This window comes from Lonchura striata, chromosome 7, assembly GCF_050655825.1.
Source record: "Lonchura striata isolate lonStrDom1 chromosome 7, ASM5065582v1, whole genome shotgun sequence".
In the NCBI taxonomy this organism is placed as follows: domain Eukaryota; kingdom Metazoa; phylum Chordata; class Aves; order Passeriformes; family Estrildidae; genus Lonchura; species Lonchura striata.
In genome coordinates, this window is record NC_140709.1 from 31752472 (window position 1) to 31772827 (window position 20356).

At 39.4% G+C, this 20356-nt stretch overlaps 2 protein-coding genes across 12 annotated transcripts in view; one reads left to right on the forward strand and one right to left on the reverse strand.

The window, feature by feature from the left end:
* CALCRL (calcitonin receptor like receptor) overlaps positions 1-14785 on the forward strand; it is a 64720-nt gene extending 49935 nt beyond the window's left edge. For all 8 annotated transcript variants that reach the window (XM_085585323.1, XM_077785154.2, XM_021540938.4 and 5 more), the window contains exons 11-13: positions 4321-4539; positions 4905-4946; positions 11035-14785. In XM_085585323.1, coding sequence (XP_085441449.1) covers positions 4321-4539; positions 4905-4946; positions 11035-11256 — 483 coding nt within the window. In that variant the 3' untranslated portion in view covers positions 11257-14785. The remainder of the gene's footprint in view (positions 1-4320; positions 4540-4904; positions 4947-11034) is intronic.
* The window catches only part of LOC146766935 (uncharacterized), a 121095-nt gene continuing 115021 nt past the window's right edge, over positions 14283-20356 (reverse strand). For 3 of the 4 annotated variants that reach the window (XR_014956787.1, XM_085585340.1, XM_085585339.1), the window contains exons 5-6: positions 17360-17644; positions 14283-16983 (exon numbers count right to left, since the gene is read on the reverse strand). The gene's annotated coding sequence lies outside the window, so the exon portion shown is untranslated. The remainder of the gene's footprint in view (positions 16984-17359; positions 17645-20356) is intronic. The other variant, XR_014956788.1, reaches the window with a different exon arrangement.

Genomic DNA, 20356 nt, shown 5'->3' on the forward strand with positions numbered 1-20356 from the left:
CTCCCTTTTTCATTCACAGTGCAATTAACTAGTGAACTTAATTTTTGAAGACTGTGATGATACCATGACACACACCTGAGCCCCTCTGTGTGGGCAGCCAGAGCAATGCCCATGAAGTTATGGAGAGCTGTGACCCTTGGGTGTGAATTATTGCTGGTAATCTCTTGTCTTGTCAGACAGGTCTGCTGTATCTGTTCGTATTTGGATCTGCTGTGCTCTAATCTGTAAACTTAAACCCAGTTCTAAATCCTTTCAGTTTAGATTCTCTCTGCTTTACACAGTAGATGAAACTCTGTTTTCACAGAAAAGCAATGGGGTTTTTCTGGTGGGTTGTTGCTTCCATTGTTCTTGTGTCTCTTCACAGATATGTCACTTAAGTAAAGCTCTTTCAAGCTGAGTGATAATTTTTATTAGAATTTGCTTTAGATAGCAATGTAAAAATTTGTGTAAAAACTATGAGACTGTACTATCTTCTATGAAGTGACCACATTTTAGGATGTAAGGTCATTTTTTCTCCTTCTGAGCAGTGGCCTCCACAAGATCACTCTGAAAGTGGCCAGACTCCTGTGGGATTTGAATGCTCTGGATCCGTCCAAATGACCAAGTCTTGTTTCTATTCAAGGCCACATTGAGAATGTTCTTTGATTTTACTGGAGGCATAATAATCATCTCTGTGGGGTTGGTCTTGGCAGTGTCTTTGTCCATCCTCTTTGCAATTTATAACTTTATTCACCTGATATTCCTATATTTCTCATTACCCAACTAAAAGTGTTTCTCTTGTATTTTTCTTGCCTCAGTACAATGAGTAAATCTATTTGAAAATCATGCAGGAATAACAGATTAAACTGTACATCTTGCCTGTGATGTGAAAGTACTTTAAAGGAGTTACTTTCCTTTCCAGAAGCAAAAAAACCCGATATTTTTTTCAATTCAGAAAAGACAAGGCAGAGCTAAAGATGTTAGATTAAATGCATGTGTTTAGGCTTTGTGAACAGAACCCTCATTTGCTTTAGCAGCTTGCTTGCCAGATACAATTTCCACACTTTACTAAGCATGACCTGCTTTAGTAGATATTTAAGCACCAACATTAAACTGCAAATTAGATAACGAGGGGGAAGACACTGTTTCTATTTGCAGGAGCAGATCTCAAAGAACGTGAAGGGGACTGTCAAGTGGGTGCCAGGGAGAATTGGCACAAACCAATGGGAATTTAACTCTTGTACACCACTGAAAATCCTACAATTACATAAAGTTAAAAACAACGCTGCTTTTATGGTCCCTGTTGTTACGTAACTGTGATCAGTTCTTCTGCCAAAGAAACAGGAGCAGACACAGGTTGCACTTTGATTGGAATTGTCTTCAACTGACCATTAAATTACAGCTGTCTGCCTAAGCAGTCACAATTAAAGAAACAGAGGGGGAATGAGACAGTAGAGGGTGATGTTAGTTTGCATGCTAGACAAATATTGATCAAAATTGAGGGAGGAAGGGAAAAGGGATTGGTTTGCACTTCAGTGAAAGCAGTAGTGATTTCCATGTAGACTTCAGATGTGCCAGTGCTCTTGTAGTTTTGTTTGTTTGGATGCCTCTGGATTATCTAGCTCTGCCATTTTTTATATAAATATTGTCACAGGGATATTCCTTTATCCATGTAATAGTGTTATGTATTGGTGTTGCAGTCTGACAGACCATTACAGATGCAATTTCTGAGTGAAGGTGTGCTAGAAGGAAGTTCAGGTGCTCCCCACTTTGTGTTTTGTGTCCTCGTGTTTATTGACTTTGAGCTGAACTCGGTGCCAGGCTTAGGAGTTTAGAGGTTGAATGCTCAGGTGTGTCCAAGCAGGCAAAGATATGGAGCTGAGCAACTGCATTAAAAGCCAGGCAGTGGCTACCAACTCATATCTAAAAATGTCTGAGTGCCTTGAGTGAGAATGGTCTGTTTATATCATCCTGAGGAAGAACTGAAACAGAATTTAAACCTACAAGGATTACTATACTTACCTAGTGCAAACTCAGCATGGAGAAAAGTAGAAATATCAGGGACGTGAGGAGAGTTTAATTCAAAAACTGCAGCCCCTATTGACTTAGAAACTCAGCTTCAGTTCACTGCCATTCTCAAGCTAGAACTTAAATGCTCCTGAGTTTCCAGTATAGGCACCAGCACTTTTTTTTTTTTTTTTTTTTGTCTAGGATTGCCTTCTCTGCTTTTGTTTCTATTTTTGCTCAGTTGCCCTGTTCAGTTTTCAGGTCACTGTGGGGCTGTTGCTATTTCATTCTGTGTTCATTGTGCAGCTAGCACAACAGAGCTCCTTTGGGCTTTTCCAAACCATCACAGTCAATTTGATGATAATGTGCATGCGAGGAGTTCCACTGCCCTACTTTTTCTTAAATGTAAAAATCTACTCAGCACCTTACTTAAAGCTAGGAGCTGTTTTCATCACTTTAATTAAAAATTCAGCTCATCCTGATCTTGCTCTTATTTTCTGACAGAAGAGATATTCATCAAAAATTGGTGCTACATACTTGTAGTGACACTCATCCTGTTCTACTCAGCTCTGCCCTCTGCTTTGCCTCCTCCAGCTTTCTGTTTGCCCTTTTTGCTATTTGCAAACTCTTTACATGCTTATTTTTGTGCATTTTAGTTTTGGTGGGTGAAACAAATAGTAAAACTCCGTGCATATTGTAAAAGGACCAGCTCATTGGGTGCTGCTATTTATGCCTGGCTGCTGCAACTTTCATCTTCAGTTAGCACTTAAGGACAGTTTTATAGGAATTGGTCATGCTACCAAAACATGAAGATAGAAAACTCAGTGTTTGAGACATGTTCATGTTGAACAAGTAGATTTGAGAAGGATTAAATTTAGAAATAGAGGAAGGACTTATTGTCTGCACAAACTGTAGGAAGTTGGATAGGGATCGTGGGCTACATAAAATCTAAATAAATCCCTTGAGAAATAATCAGAAGACCTTGGCTGTTTAAACAAAGCTTAAAGGTAGCTGGAGGCTTCCAGGAGAACTTCATGCAGTAGTTTCCTATGTAAAACAGCTTCCTGTTAGCATGATTTAAATAGCATGTAAGTAGAATATAAATAACATCGCATATCTGTAAAGGGCCACGTTGCTGTAATAGCACACAGCTATTTATTCTGAAAGCCTGAAGTGACAGAAGGAATTCTGCCAGGGCTGTGGAGACAGAATGACACCCGTGGTCTGAAATGCTTCCCCTGCTTGCACCTGTGCTACAGCAAGACAGAGCCTCCTCCCAGACCAGGAATTCTGAGGTGTCTTTGAAGGGATTTGTCTGTCTGCCAGCTTCTTCTCCTACCCCCCTTTTGTCTCTAGTTGTTGGCAAGGACAGACAATCCCCTGGAAGCAGAGATAGGAGCAGGTCCTGTGTCTGTCCCTTCCATGGCAGCTCCCCAGAGCTCCTCTGTCATGTCTCATGCATGGAGCTCCCAGGGTCTCATCTGCCTGCAGCTTCCACCAGGGGCTGCACAGGAGATGAGGGTGGGGTGGGATCATCCCTAGGGCTGCTCTTGCTCTGGTTCCTCAGCCCTGGGGGGGTGTGTGTGTCCATACACATACCTGTGTGAGTCTATCCGTTTTGTGCTTGCTCACAATGACAGTCTGAGATTTTTTTTTTCCTGGTCAAACTGAAGGAGCAGAGATCGACCATTTCTAACCAATAAAAAGCCTTAGTAACTATGGAAACAAACAAGTTCAATAGTGCAAGGGAATGATATAAAGCATCACCTCAGTGCTGGCCCCATTGGCAACTCTGCTGAAAAATACAAGATCCAACTGTTGGCCAAATCCACTGTTTGTCTAGAGGAATATACAGTTCTTTGTAGCAGCATTTTGTTGGTTTTTTAAAAATTATTCTTATCTTCTCTATAAGTTTACCAAATTCATGTTTGAAAAATTAAAAGTAGCTTTTTGAGGAACCATATTTAAATACAAGGAAGGAAAAGCATCATCCTTTCTCTCAACCAACTTGAAAATAATCAATCCTTCACCCATGCACTGTTACTGGCAGCAGAGAGAAAGGTGTGTGGCTTGTTACTGCTTTGCTTAGAGAGTTCAAGGAATGGGTGTGGATACTTGGAAGTTACAGCCACATCTCAGTTACTTAAAGGTGTTTTCAAAGATGTTTATCTGATATCTCTTGTATAACCAAAGTGTGATTGTACAAGCAGTGTGACTTTTTGTTGTCTGGTTTCCAGTCTCACAAACCAGCGTGTGGAATTCTTTTTCAGACCTCCTTCTGAGTGTCATTTCTTTTTCAGACCTCCTTCTGAGTGTCATTTCCTTTTCCGACAGGTGAACCTTTTCTTCCTGCTGAACATCGTTCGTGTTCTCATAACCAAGCTGAAGGACACCCACAAGGCTGAGTCCAACCTGTACATGAAAGCAGTGAGAGCCACCCTGATCCTTGTCCCTCTGCTTGGCATCGAGTTTGTGCTGTTCCCATGGCGACCCGAGGGCCAGATCGCTGAGGAGGTGTACGACTACGTGATGCACATCCTCATGCACTACCAGGTGGGATTCAGCACGCAGCCCTGGCTCGCCTGAGCTCACAGCAGTTGGCATGGCAATCAAATAGAAGAGAAATGGTCGTGTTCCTGCAGGTTTTAAAGATTTTCATCCAGTAGTCTTTGATTTCTCAGTATGCTGGATTTTCATTTACTCACCTTCCAATTTTCAAAGGAAAGAAACATCGTGGCAGAAAGCTGGCCCTGTATTTTTAGTGATCTATTTTTAGAAATAGTTCATAATGTTTAAATTTGTCTTGTATTCTCTGTGCTATCTAAATCTGAATTTTATCAGAAACCTTTAATTATCTCACACCTGAAGCAGCCTATATGTCTGTGAATTAAAGCAGAATCTTTGGCTTTATTTTACAGGGTCTGCTGGTGGCTACAATTTTCTGCTTCTTCAATGGCGAGGTAGAGTAACAACTTTTACTGTATCTATAATAATTTTTCTTTTTTGTCTGTTTTTGTTTCAGCAATTAAGGAGGTTATAATTTTTTTTAAATTTTATGTCTAAATTTGTCTAAATTGAAAGAAGAAAGCAAAGTATTAGGATGCCAAGATCAGAGCTTGGAAAGGCCTATGCCATCATTCATGGTACCATTAAGTGTGTTAGGACAGATTCTTGGGTGCTGAGCTATACACATTCGTCTTGATTAAGAAATTGAAGAGAGTTGTCACTTTGCTATAAAGTCCAGATAAATATCAGAACACTGAAAAGCAGTTCAACATCCAGAAGGTTTATTTGTCTGTTTGGAAGCTGTACAGGACATTATCCTGGAGACTCACTGCAGGATCAGGACCACGCTGCACACACATTGCTGGGCTGGGGTATGGCTGTACCCCATGGCAGGGGGCTGGAATTAGATGGTCACTAAGGTCTCTTCCAACTCCTTCTATGAGTCTGGGATTGGGTTATGAGGCTCTCTGGGAAATTAGGCTGAGATTTGGAAAAGTGTTTTTTAGCAGAAGCGAAAAAAACCTTTCCAACAGTCAGGCTTTAATAGTTTGGTGCACCTGGGGCAGGAATTTGTGTGGGTCACAAGTGCATGTGTAAGGTACCACGATCAGCCAGTTCCAAGGACAGACCTTATTCTGACACTAGAGGATTGTACCAGGTTCAGCAATAGATAGTATTGATCCAGATGAAGCAAACAAGCTTTGCTGTTGTCTTGGCTAGGTCAAAGTTCCTGGAGTGCACAGGGTGACTTTCACCTAGAAACTCTTGTCTCAGGCTGTAGAGTACATTTCCCCAGACTTAGTGTCAGAGATCAGAGTAGTAGGAAGGCTAAAAAAATATATCTAAAACTGTTAATATTCATCTTGCTTGCAAAGAAAAACCCAACAACCCCAAAACAAATGAACAAAACTACCCCCACCAAAAAACTAACTGATAATTTGCCAACGCTTTTGGCAGAGGAAGAAATACAATGCTATACTTATTCGTACACATCTGTTTGCTCATTTGTTCTACATTTAGTGTGGTTACAGTATAGGCTGTAAGCAGAAATTTGGGAGTAACCAGATGTTTTCCTAAGACTGAACCCTTAGGGTTTTTGATCAGATGTTCTAAAATTGTGCCAGTGTGTTTCTATAGTGTTATTGGGGAGTAATTTTTACTCAGAGGGAAATATTTCACTAATGCTAAAATTCATTAGTGTAGATTGCTCTTCCTTGTCCTCCCAAGTCCAGAGCTGACAGAATTGCAATGAAACTGTCTTGGACTTTGAAGATTTATTTGTGAGTGTTGTGTGTCCCCCCACCCAAATGCCTCAGTCTTACTGGTGTTTTGCCAGGTAGCCAGAGAAGATGAAGATGGGCATTCTCTGGGTTCAGTGGGTCTGGGGCAGGGCCCTTGATCTGATTTTATCATAGGGTAGATGCAGGTTCAAGTCCCTTCTCATACATTTACTTCATAGCATGAAGATCATTAAGTGTTCCATATTGGATCTGATCACTTGCCCTCACTCTGCATTGACATTTCACACATCCTTTCCCTCCTAGAGTGCAGAAATCTCAGGATGCCTTCACAATGCCATAGTATAGCTCAGAATGCCTCCTAAAAACAGGTGTTTTGAAAAAAATCAGTTTGTTTTGCTCCAGTGGAAAATTAAGGAGGAGGGGTGGAAAGCCTGAAAATTTCTGCAGTTTTTATGAAACAATATTGTCCACTTCTCAGTTCTGTCTTTATCCTTGTGCCTCTTCCAAGGCTGCTTTTAATTTTAAATGAGATTGATTTTGAAATCTATTCCAATATCTGTTAATATTTCATTGTTACAAACTCATATTTTTTAACATATCCTTTTCTGCTGTGTAAGAAAAACCAAACCTGAGTCATCCCCATGGGCTCATCAGTGGTAAAAGATGAGCTCTTCCACAACTCATACAAATGCTAATAAGTGAATCACTGCTTGAATATCTACCGGCAGAATAACATTTAAAGGAGGATGTAGGTATTTTAACATTAATTAATTTCAATTATTAGTTCAATTTTTAGACCATAGACTTAGTTAAACATACATGTCTGTATTTGCTCTATAGAGAGTGGAAATTTATCCTCTTTAGACCACTATTGAGTTCAGTGCTTCTGTGACCACTATACTTTTTTAAAATTATTATCAGTACACCTTGCTAAAGAAAGGACTTACTGCTTTATAAACAACTGTGTCAGTAAGAAAATGTAAGGGGAGAATTTAGGTGGTGAAAAATGTCAGCACAGAAAAAATATCTTTCCTTTGTCTCCTAAAAGGTTCTGTCCCCAGCAAGTGGGGCTGCAGACCAGGGGTATTAGTAATTAAAAAATGCTAAAAGCACTAATTTCATTCTAAGTCTTAGCCTTTTGCTGTACATTTTAGTGTGTTCTGCACCAAATATCAGGAGCCAAATCCTGTTCAAGCAAAACACTTCTGGCAAAAAAGTGAACAAAAGTGATCTGCTAGGACAGAACTTCAGTGAAGATGAATTAAGAAATGTAAGAAAAATAGCTGGTATGTGCTGCTGACTGCAGCCAAGGAACATCTCCAGTTTGCTGAGCAGAGCAGCCAGGCATGGCCTGTCAAATCCAGTTCTTGCAGGCACTGCAGCTGCTGGTCACAGAGCTCCTCCAGACAGTGTGGATGTGCAAACCCTTCAGCTTGGATGCTCTGTGCCAGGGCTTCCCCAAGGACACTCACAGGCTGCTCATGGGCCAGCAGCCCACAGAGTAAGATGCTCAGATCTCTTAACACATCAGTTTGCCAGCTTCAGATGGCCTAGCGTGGCTTTTGGGGTCATACAGGCTGTGGTCAGAGGAGAAGCTCGTCCCAGATCTCTGATAAATCAGCAGGAAGATTTCTGTTGAAATTTTAATAGCAGGTGCTATAATGACCTACATGATCTGTGTAAGCCTTGTGGGGTTTATTTGCTTTTTTCCCTTCATTTCACTGCTCCTCAGAAATGTTGCCATGAAGATCATAGTCTCAGGTTTGCAAGGTTATACAATCTGTTGTACAATAGATGAGAGGGATGAGGCTGTGTTGTGGTTTGGTTTGTTGTTGTTTTTTTTTGTTTTTTTTTTTTCCTCGTGGTTGGCTACTGAGCTGTTTAATTTGTCTGATATCCAACATCAAGCTACCAGAGTTATAGGGCTGACTGGAAGGAGTCCTTCCTGCAAACTCATCAAATCCAGCCATTATTAAGTTACAAGGTGAGAAAGAAAGATTTTTCCAGCTGGAACCAGTATCTCTGTTAATGACTGAGAAACACAATTATATTATTACAATATTTTTCATCCAATGCTTTCCTTAACATCCTTTCTTGTAAAAAAGTTAAAAAGTTCTACTCCTCCTGAGCTGAATTTACAGCTCCATGCCACTGCTCAAAGCTGAGGAGAAAGTGGTAAAAGTTCTATTCTCACTTTGTGGGCAGACACACATATTGTTAAACAGAGTGTAATTGACTTTTTCCATCTTTTTCTATAAATGATTGGAAGGTTAGAGAAGACTGAAAGGCACTCACAATAGATGAAAGTATATAAGACCCTACAAGAACAGACACACAGCAGATCAGGGGTGCAGTCCTGATTCAGCAGTAATGGAGAGGCTTTGGGAAGAGTGCCAGGAATACGTGGCTCAGTTGGAAAAGCAGGAGAGAGCGTGATGGGCACTGGGGCAGCAGAGAGGAAATGCTCTTTGCCCGTACAGGAAACCCTTTTTATAGCTCTCTGTCCTGGCATGGAGCAGCTGGACTGCTTTTCCCTGGCAATAGCCCCAAGACACTTGTCTTGCAGGGATGCTGGTGACTCTCAGGAGCTATGGAATCCTTTAGGTTCAGTTAATAAATGTTATTAACAAGCAAAAATAAGATGAATAATTGTTACTGAGGGAACCAGAAGTATGGAAGAGGAGTGGAGTGTGTAATTTGGCAAGCCTAGTTAATCTCCCAGCTCTGCCAAGAGACTTCTTTGACCTTGTTAAGCCATTTAGTTCCAGTTTGCTAGCATTTTCCCCACTTCCAGCCTGTCTTGTCTAAAGTGAAAATTGCTCAATGTGTAATTTTTTGCATGTGTGTCTATGTTCAAACTCTGAGCTTATTGAAGTAACTGACTGTGAAAGGACAACAAATAGCACATAGCTTAGTGATAAACACAGATTGATTGACTCCAAACTAAATTCCAAGCTTCCCTCTTGGAAAAGCTGGAATTTTGAATATGGTCCTTGTCTTGGCTTTATGATAGGTTACAGGAGGTGGATTCAAATTGTTGAAAGACTTAAGGTTCTGTATTGGCTCTATTCTAAGTTTCTATGCCATGCATATAATAATTTATCAAAAACTTCCCACGCTGAAACAAGAACTCAGCTTTTAGACTCTGAGGAAATACAGAATTTTTATATGAAAAGCAATGAGATCTGAAACTCAAAATTATTAAGATAATTGACTTCTCAGTGTTTGAAGATTTGTGTTTAGATGTTTAGAGTGGGTTAGAAAGTTTTTGTGAACAATAAGAGCACTTCCTTTGCCCCAAAATGCTAATTTGTTATGTTAATTGGTTGATACATCTTTCCTTACTGTTTAACATTTCCTTGGAAAGGATTTGAGAAATATGAAGTTCTCCTTTAAACAGAGGTTTCTGATACCAGACTGCAGGAAGTCTAAAAGCTACATCCCTTTTCTTGCATTTATTTTTATTTTTCATTATTAAAGCCAGAGTAAAATTAGATAAAAGGAGCCATTGTGTGAGGGAAATGGAAAGCAAACATAAACCCTGAGGACATATGGAAAATCCTAAAAATATTTACCCACAATATAGCAATTAACTGGGGCAGTCCCTGCTCACTGGTTAGCAGTTAGGACTGCTTTCTGTACAGTTTGGCTGAAAAGGAAATTAAATCTTCATGACCTGTAGGCAGTTATTTTAATGTAGAAAAATGTCTGAAAAAGCAACAGGAGCTATTACCATTGTTAGCATTCCCCACTTGGCATCTGCCCTGAAAAACTAATTCTGTGTGAATTTCATGAATGTGACATTTCCTCACTCCACTCTGCACAGGTGTTTAACCATATTGGAGGGGAGGAAGGCCATGACAAACATCACATCCTTTCAGTGGAGACATGTAAACCAATGGGGCCTTCAGCTATTCTATCAGCTTTATTTTTAACTCTGGTAAAAATGGGGAGTTCAGGAGTTTGTCCTTCTAGTCATTTGCTTAAGGTATGGCCAAAACTTGGGAACGACCAACTTGTGCCAAAACCATAGCAAATGTAAATTATGGTTTGTTGAGAGTAAATGGATTTACAGATGCTGAGGATGTGGCTTTTTGAAAATAAGGACGAACAGAAATTATCTTTTTCACCTCTGTTTCTTGTCTGTCCTACACTGGACTGCAGTTCACAGGGAGGAAGCAGAAAATTGTGTGGCTGCTGTTCCTTCTGTAACCTGGGCTTTTTCTGAGCGGTTAGTGCACTACAGTTGTAAAATGCCATCACTTCACACCAAATTTGCTGAAGAATAACACTTACCTGATGCACCTTCCCTCTCAGCCCCCCAAATTACTAGGCTAGCCCATATATACGAGGCCTTGAGGGAAGGTGAATCAGGAGATGGGCAAAGATACAAAAGAGGCTCTAATTCCCCAATGTGGTTCTCCAAGCTTGTTTAATCCATGAGATTAAACAAGAGGGGGAAAAGAGGGCGAACAGGAAGGGTCATGGCCTTATCTAGGCTCTGGACAGGGAGGGCTTTCTGGCTCTCTGCCAACCCCTTCAGAGCAGGAAGGGACCAGGCTTATCTGACCCCAGTCATAGGGGTCCCTGGAAATGGGGAAAGCATAGCTCGAGCGCACTGTAACACTTACCTAAGTGGTGAAAAATTCAAGTGCTCTATGGTGGGTAGGTGGGTACCCTTGTCCAGGATTTCTGAGCCTTACTGGCCCATTTGCTGAGACAAAGAGCCAAGAGACAAACCAGAAAGAAGGGAGGCCCCAAGCTGTGGTTTACACACATTTTGCTTTGTCTGGGGGCGCAGGTGCAGGCTGTCCTGAGGAGGCACTGGAACCAGTACAAGATCCAGTTTGAGCACAGCTTCAGCCACTCGGACGCCATGCGCACGGCCTCCTACACCGTGTCCACCATCAGCGACGTGCAGGGCTACGGCTACGGCCACGACTGCGCCGGCGAGCACCTCAACGGCAAGGGCTACCACGACATGGACAGCGTGGCACTCAAGACTGAGAAGCTCTATGGCTGAGGGGCTGCCCCTGCCAATCCACGGTGACTTCATGGCCAGAGGATCTCACCCGCCTTGGGATGTGTTTTTGTCCCGGATGATGCAAACGAAACCAACGCGTTTCTCGTGCGTATGCGTGCGTGTATAAAGACACGTGCATATATATATACACGTGTGTTTGTGTATCTATACAGTATGGACATCTGTGCATATATATCTATATATGTATGTGCATTTATATAAGGATACAAACTTTGCCTCTTCAGTTTCTACTGTGTAGACAAAGTTGGCAAATTTTTGTACAAAGGGAATCAATGAAGGATTTCTTATTTTCTTGGAAGTTTGTATAAGACTGTGCTGTGTTGAAGCCACTTCATTTGCCTATAGAATCTTAGAGTGTAAATACCATACTCTGTTGTCTTAATTCAACCTAAAATAGAACAAAGCAAAATGGTTTAAATAGGTGCAATAACAAGAAGTTTTCCAGGTTCTTTTTTTGGTCCAGCATTCGTTTGGCTGTCAAAAAGGCCTGACAGGTAGTCTGAGGTAACAGATTCAAAGACAGATACTGCTGTTTTGGTTAAAGAGATTGATGTTTTGCTTTGGTTTGGCCAGTTTGTTTTATTCCCACTGTTTTACACCAAGCACAGAGACCCCACTTCCAGTGTGAGCTTTCATGTACTTCTGTACTGCAATGTACTATCTTGCACCAAGATTTGAGCAATTTTATTTAAGCTATTTCAGGATATTCAGAAGTGTCTCCTTGTCCTGAATTGTATGGAAGTTTTCTTCTTCATTTATCAAAGACAAGACTAATGAGGCCTCACTGCCAGAGAGCAAAGGAGTCACCTGAGTCACTGTAAGTCCTCCCAGACACTCTAGTAACTGCAGCTGGTGGAAGTTCACTGTGTGCTTAAGGAATTTACTCAGCTGGAGAAGAACATGTACAGAATTCATGGTAGCATTGTTCTGATTTTACTTTTACGTATTTCCTTGGCCATAGGCTTGATAATTTATTCCTTCATTCTTGGGGCAAAGTTTTGTGGCTGTTTTTATTGTCTGAGGTGAGTATGCAAGACTGAACACAATGCACATGATATACTACCTTTAAAGCCAGTATATGAGACTCAGACTAATCAAGCAAATATTAGTAAATCTCATTATTTGGAAAGTCCAGTATAAGTTTTGTTTTATAAAGGTTCAAAATTTTCTGGATTGAGAAGTTCAATGTTATTTTGGATTGGTTGATTCTGAATCTCTGTCTCAGTTAATTAGCTAAGAACAGTACTTTATATGTTGTTTCTTTGGTTCTGCTGGTGCATAAAGGTCTGACTGTAAATTAGGAGAAAGTGTGTTTTGCAGAAATTTGTATTTTTCTTAAATCTTTATGCTTTAAAGAAATAGTAGGTTTCTTAAGTGAAATGACAAAAATGCTCAAGAATGAGGGCATGAAACAAGGTGAGTTCACTGAAAATTAAAAATGTTACACATTTCATTTGCAGATAAGTCTACTTGAAATGGGGAAAAAACAAAATTAGGCAGAAGAAAAAGTAGATGCTGGATCTGTGACAGGCTGTTTTGCTAATGAACATAATACTGATGCATGTAGTCCAGTCAAAAAATTGGAAGACAGTTCTTTCTGAGACCAGTTTGAAATAATTTTGCATACAAAATTGTTGTATACAAACCACCTTGACTTTGACATTTAAACATTTTTGTCAGCAGCTTTTCTCTATGCTTCAGTAGTGTCTAGGTAATTTTCAGTGTTTATTACTTTGTGACTTCATAAGGTGTTTCATGCTTTGTACTTAAAAAGAAAACTTTGGGAGGATTTAGCAAGGTCCTGCCACTTGCACCTTTATTTAGTGTTTTTTTTTACAGTTCTTATGTCTGGAGATTGAACATAGGAAGTGCTTTATTAACGATAACAGTTTCACAATATGGAATCTCAGCCAGGATGGACAAATGAAGATCTCTTCTGCAGGGCTGTCTGGTCAGCTGATGGGGATGATTTGAAGAATCAGTTGGATTGTGTAGAATAGTGTGAGATCTGGCAATCAGATTGTCACAGTCTGTGACATTTTAAGAGTGACAGTAACAATGTCTTCTACAACACAACTAGAGGTTGTTCACAACTCTGCTTGCTGCTCTTTGTAGTGTTACTTAAAATTTGTGCAATGTTCTGAAGATATCAGTGGTGCAGATAATCCCTGCTCCAGTATAGCAGCTTTACATTTGCGGGACCAGATCATCAGCTGGTATAAATCTGTCTTGAGTTCCCTTTGCACAATCTGCAGGTACCACTGAGACTCAAAGCCCAGACAGGTGTCTGTCCATTTAAATGTGCTGTAAACCATTTATGACATATTATTAGACAATTATTTCATGGTACCTGGTGGATTGTTGTCTTAATTAACACATAGATGTTGGTTTAGAGTGTGATACAGTATTAGACTTTAATTAAGCTTCATTCTCAGAGAGGCAGTTCAAATTTAACAGGCTAGAGATTTTGTCATTTAATATATATTTCTATTAGAGAAACATGTCATTGCAATTTAGGAGGGAAAATTGGTTTTATACAGAAATTACCTGACTTCTAGGTGGACAATCACAGCTTCTTTCTAGGCACACACCTGCCCATCTTCACTTTGGAAAAGAAACACAGCCAGCTGGACTTGCAAGAAAATATTTCTGGCTGTGAAGGGTCACATGTATAGCAGAGCTATATTTCCCCTCTCCTGCTGAGGTTAGATAATCTGCTTTCTAATTTGCATTGGAAAATACAAATTCCTTATTTTGTCTTCCTACCTCACCTTCTTTCAGTTTCTACACAGCTAAGAGAAGAGTCTGCTTCTTAAAATGTTTTTCTGCCACCGTAAATTAAAATCAAATTCTTATGCTGATTTCTAATGGCTCTGTTCTGCTTTAGAGACTGTTGTAGTCCATAGCTGTATTCTCTGGGTTGGAAGTAAACTCTCTTTTGGTGGGGCTGTGAGATTCCTTTGAACATGCAGATTATTATTTGTTTATTACTTTTTATTATTTGCTCTTTTTTTTTTTTTAATGGGGTGAGGATTTATTATATCAATCTACAGGGGGCTACAGCAATAGTTGTCTTATATTTGTTATCTGTAACACCAGCATGTTATGATGCAATGAAAGAAAATGTCTTTTTTTAATGCTACTGTCTTCAATTAATAAATGGCTGCATTGCAGTGTCCCTTGGTTGTTTAATGTTGGCATTTATGTTATTCAGTTTTTCATGGTGGTGATCTACAAGAGTATTTGGCTGTAGAAATGCTGCAACATGTACTCCTTTTGATGTCAAGAAACATTTGGGCTGGAAACCAGGCAACATTCATTTATTGTACTATGTAAATAAGATTAATAGAAGCTATGGCATTGTATTTATTGCTTACACTAAGAAGAAAATGGAAAAAATGTGAAGTTATTTTTTTGGTTGTTTCATTTTCACCTTGTTCATATGAATCAGGCATTTTAATTGCTGAGAAAAGTATTGTTTCTGATCAATAAAATATTACTCCATTTATTCATCTCTCTTGTGCTGTAATATAACAAAGCTGACAAAATTGGCTTTCACAGATGTCTTAATTCTGTGATAGTTAAATATTAACCCAGGGAGAAAGTAATTACATATAGTATACTGGTTTTAAGTGTTTTTCAATACTTACATTTAATACTAGAGTGTTGAATTTCTGGAGGAAGTTTGTACAGATAATATGAGATGACTGGACATAAAATTGTTTACCTGAAAGTTTGATATTCCTATTTCTTGTCTTCTGAATCCACCTTTTAATAAAAAGTTATTAATACTTACTTACATTAAGGCAAAATGTCTGTTTCATCAGGAACTAACAGCAGAGACTAAATTGAGTGTATCCATCTTCTTCATCCCATCAGTCTAGGTGGAGGTAGATAAGCAAACCTGAGCTCAAGTAAAAACCCAAGAAATATTTAACCCCCCACAGGGAATCTTAAATTCTGGGTGTTAATACTACAGTCTGCCTGTTACCCCTAGTTAAAGTGTGCTAATATCCATCCAGAAAATGCACATCTGCAAAAGATGCAGGAGCCTCTCTTCATGGCTCCTAAGCAGTAGCCTGTAATTGCAGGTAGGTTTTTTGATCTTCAGTTCCTAGGACCTAATGTCAGGCAGTGGAAATTCTGTTTCTTCAGTTCTCTACCAATGCTCCCACTTACTGATTCTCTGTCTGTACAGAGTTAAAACTGGTCCATTTAACAATTGCTCGATACTATTATACAAGTAACTGTAGAGAAGAAGTAAAACCATCCCCCCAAATCCAAAAGCTGTTCCTTTTATTGTAACTCATGGCCAGCAGTAAAGGAGCACAAATGATAGCTACAGTAGCATTTTCCAATGCAGTATAGGTGCCCAAAAAGCAATTAAACAACAAAATGAAACCCAGCATTCTAACCTCCTCAGACTAAACCATGATCCTTACACTTTCTATATCATTTTAAAAGAGGAAGTGTTCTTATAGCAAAAGACATTGAAAGGAACTTACCAATATCCCATCAATATTGGCATGGAATCCTGTTCCACTCTCTGCAAGATACAAAGATTACTGCCTCTGAAACTATTCCAATGGTGTATCTTGCACGTTCTTGTCATGACAGTCACCATCGAAGTCAAGGTTCTAAACCAAAGTTTTAGCTTTTGAAAATTATCTGACTCTGAACAGCTATGTGCCAAGAAAATACAAAATTCATTTTGAATTAGATGAAATCCATTCCAAAGTCAGTCTGACTGCAAGTGCAGCAGTGACAGACCTCTGTTTATGATTACAATTATCTATCAATCACTCTACAGCTGCAGCTCTTTAATATCTTTTAAACCGTACTTCCTAAATGAATAATTCCAATTTATCCACATGGAGTTCAAGCTTCATTTGAGGCAAATGGCATACATACAAGATTCTTTTTAAAATAAACTGAGTTTTATAACTGCCCCATTAATTTTAAATATATTTTCAGCCACTGCTTCAAAGTTTTCTTCTCCTCAAGATTCACCACTCTAAATAAAAACTCTTACCAAAGAGAAAAGATCATATGATTATTGCTAATTCCTTTGAAGCTTAATACATTGTTTTATGTTAAATTAACAAAACACAAAGACAAAAAAAATCAAAGCCTGTTTTCTGAAAAGTGCTTACACACTATTGTTAATTCCTGACTTAAGATGAACAAGCTTTCCTGGAAATTCAGATTTCACAATCAGTATCAAAATGAAAAATGGCCACAAAGGAAAAAGTGCCCAGAGGTACTGGTGGTGTCTGGTGAATCCAAGTTTTATTGGTGGATGCAGACAAACTAAACTGAGTTCTTCCCTGTGGAGGAGCCAGGAGCAAACCCTTCTATGCAGAGAACTGGTTTGAAGCCAGTGGGCCCATGGCCAGTGCCTGGGGCAGAGTCCAGCAAGGAATCCCAAAGCTGTACAGCAAATGCATAATCATAAGCCATGCACAAATTATCAAAGGAGAAAACAGGCTTGAACACAAGTATTCATGTATTTCCTTAGCTCCTTACCTTGATATTTGCCAATGAAAGGTGACAAATGTTTGCCTGTAGCAGAAAAACTCCTCCCAAAGGTTCTCCATGCATTGGACAGGGATCACTGTAAAGGGGTGGTGTCTGACAGAGTGAAGGCCATAGCTGTTCCATATTGTGACAGTCCACTGTATCTCCAGTAGCTTTGCATATAAATATCTAAGAAAATAAAATACTGAATTAGTAGGGAACAACAATATTAAGATTCCATAAAAAGTAGATTGCACTAAACAGAAATAGCTATCAGAGAGTTAACACAATAAAGTGGTGATACAAAAACATTGCTAGATATGAGGGAAATAGAGCAAAGGGGACAAAAAGTAGAATAAAGTGTTCTGTGCCTATATTTTTTTTTTTTTCATGTGGTATAAAAATTTTCAAAGCAGAGCATTGCTATCTTTCAAGATATCTTTCTATCTTTATAGACATAGAGAAATTATAATGACTTTGTCCCTTATGCTGCCCTGGATGTAGACCTGAAACATCAGAGAAGAGCTAGGAACACAAATACCTAATCACATTTTCCTTAGCTAACCTTGAACAGGAGCCAAATCTGTGCAAATTTCGCAGAGCTCTCCAAAGTGCATTTGGCAGGGATTCCTGGAGGGATCTGCAGCCACGGAGCAGGGCCCATTCCCAGCCTGGTCCTGCTCCTCACAAGGAGCTCCCATCCTGTGATGCCAACTGGACTCCAGGAGTTGTCCTCAAGCATTGGCTCCTTCTGGCATAGTTTGGGCAGATGATTGCAGTGAGGATTTCCTTACTCCAGAGTTTGCTTCCAGAGCCTGTAGGCATTCAGCCATGAGAAATGCTTCAGGATCTGTAACAAGAAAATTCACAGCAAGAGCTCTTGGTCTGAGATGACTTGAAGATTCCTCAAGTTTATGATTTTTTATTTATACTATTTTTGTATTTTTTATTTTTACTATTTATTTTTACTAGTTTATTAGTTTATTATACTATTTTACTAGTTTATTATACTATTCCATGGGTTATAGCACACTGTAATGACAGTGCCTTGTTTTTCATATTCCCAATCCTCTTACAAAAAGCATCTCCATTTAACAGAACTGGGATACTCTTTATCCAGGTGATGCAATGCACTTGCCACAAGAATTTAGAAAATTAGAGTGACAATGCCTTCAAAATCTTCATAGCAAATACCTGTGACAAAACTAGTTAAATTTCAGATAAATTCAAGCTATGGACTCTGAGCCAAACAGTCTTTTCCAGTCCAAGTCTGCCTTTGCTATGAGGTGTAGAAATTGTTTCTCTTTCCTTTTGTCAGTGGAAAATGATAGCAGCTGTTTTTCATGTAAAGCTAATTACCTCACAGTTTTACCCTACATGGACTCGTTTCTAACAGTCAGGAGTGTTCTAAATAATTAATTAAAAAGCTGTAATTAAAAAGCTTATTAGAATGATCTGTAATTCAAGTCTAAAAAATTCTTAGAGAAGGTGGTTCAATCAGGAAGCTTTCACAGAAATAATGAAAATGTTGAAAGCAAAAATAGAAACATGCTAGTAGAAAAACTCTCTAAATGTATTTTTGTTGCAGACAACAACAGCAGTACTTATAATTATGTTTTCATTATATAATTATGTTTTCATTATATAATAGAAAAAGATTTTTATCTTTTAAGCCACGTAAAGTGAGGTTTTTTTAGAAGTACAAGCATTTAAAGTGGTAAAATATACTTTCTGTTTAAATGTCAGCAAAATAGTTTGAGTTTTACACCTTACTGTCTGTCCCATCACCTCAGGTCTCAGTATTTCAGCAGTGGCATGATTTTTATTATTTCCAATAAAAAAATCTTCCTCCCATTTCTTAGTGTTCACCAAAGGGCAGGCCCCAGCAGTTATCTATGCTCTGCAAGATGCTTTCCTTTCCACCAGCCAAAGATGGAAAGTGGAGTAATGCAGCTCCAGCTTAGCATCCTTCCAAGCTGTGCCAGGAGCAGCACAGGAGGGCAATCACCAGCACTCCCCGAGTTTCATGGCACAGGGATGAAGGAAGTGCAGCCTCAGAGAGCCTTTACCTCACTCATTTCCTAGGCAAAGTTGTTCTGGCACTGGGGAATAACTGGCATTGCTCCTTCCTGCAAGGAAGAATGCACAGAGCTGGTTTCTGGCTGGACTCTCCCTGTGAGCTGTGGAATCTCTGACATTCTCCTCAGTCACTCCTTGTTTATGCCTTTTGGTGCTGTTTAAGCAACTGATGGGAGCAGGAATCCCCATCAGTTCCTACATACAGTGGTGGCTGCAAACTAAAAGCCAGAAAAATCTAATTTATCCTAGTCCCAATCCAGCAAAGGCATAAAATAAAAGCATAGAATTACTGAACATACAGAGCACACTGCGAACAAATAACACCAAGGTCATGGGTTAATCCCTGGACAGACCATTCCCTTTGGAGTTGGACCTTGTGGGTCCATTCCAGCTCAGAACATTCTGTGACTGTGACCAGAGACAACATCAGCATGCAAAGCTTATAGAGCAGAGTTATAAAAACAAAAAAACAAACAAACCGACCAAAGAAAAAAGAAAAAGCACAAACCAAAGAGAAAGTGAATAAAAAAGAAAGTGAATAAATAAATGCTTGTACAGATAGGGACTGTCTTTGATTTAAGAATTCCAAAAACAGTCTCTCTTCTCTCCTTGCAAAAGAATTGTACTTTAGAATAAAGAAAAATTGCACATCCATATATTTGCAGACATTCCCCACTGGCTTTCCAGACACAGAAATTCTGGTGAGAGGAAAACTTAAGAGGGGGCCTGGGGCTTCTTCCATTAGCATCAGTGGGCACAGCCCACTCAGCAAAAAGGAAAGGGCAGCAACTCCACACATCTCTTTTGCCTTTTCTTTCTTTAATTTCCCTTCTTTTATGTACAACATAATATCATCTGGCCTTATCTACAGTGATTCTACATGATGAATTCCTTAGCCATCCAGCCCAGTTCTCAACAATGTGTTCCAAGACAAAGAAATAATTTTTTTTTGCTGTCAGAGGTATTTACTGTGGAATTAAATACTATATCTCCTTTGCCTAGGCTAGATAGGACAGTTCCCATAGACTTAAGTGAAACAGTTTGGCTAAGGCATCCAGACCATGCTAACAATCTTGAACTGAGCATGACCTTTTTAAAGGTTGAAAATTCTTTATTAATAATGTCTCCCTTGGTTTCATCTGAAAGCAACAATCTATAGAATGATTAGCCCAGTAGTGGTTTCTTCCGAACTGGAACTAACTAAATTGTAAAGGACTAGTATGAGTTTGGGTTAAATACAGGTGGAATTTATTTATTTATTAAACAAATAAAATTTAAGAAGCATGTTTTCCCTGCTTTCTTCCACCTGCTCCTAGAACTAGCACTGTTATCATATTCACAAACCAGCAGGCATCCATGCAGTCTGCCCATGGAACACCTTTTTGTCATGTTCCATTCACCAGCTTATTAAAAACCACTGTGAGGCCACAGATTCCAGCTCATTTTGCATTTGACCAGCTGACTCTGTGTTCATTCTAACTCT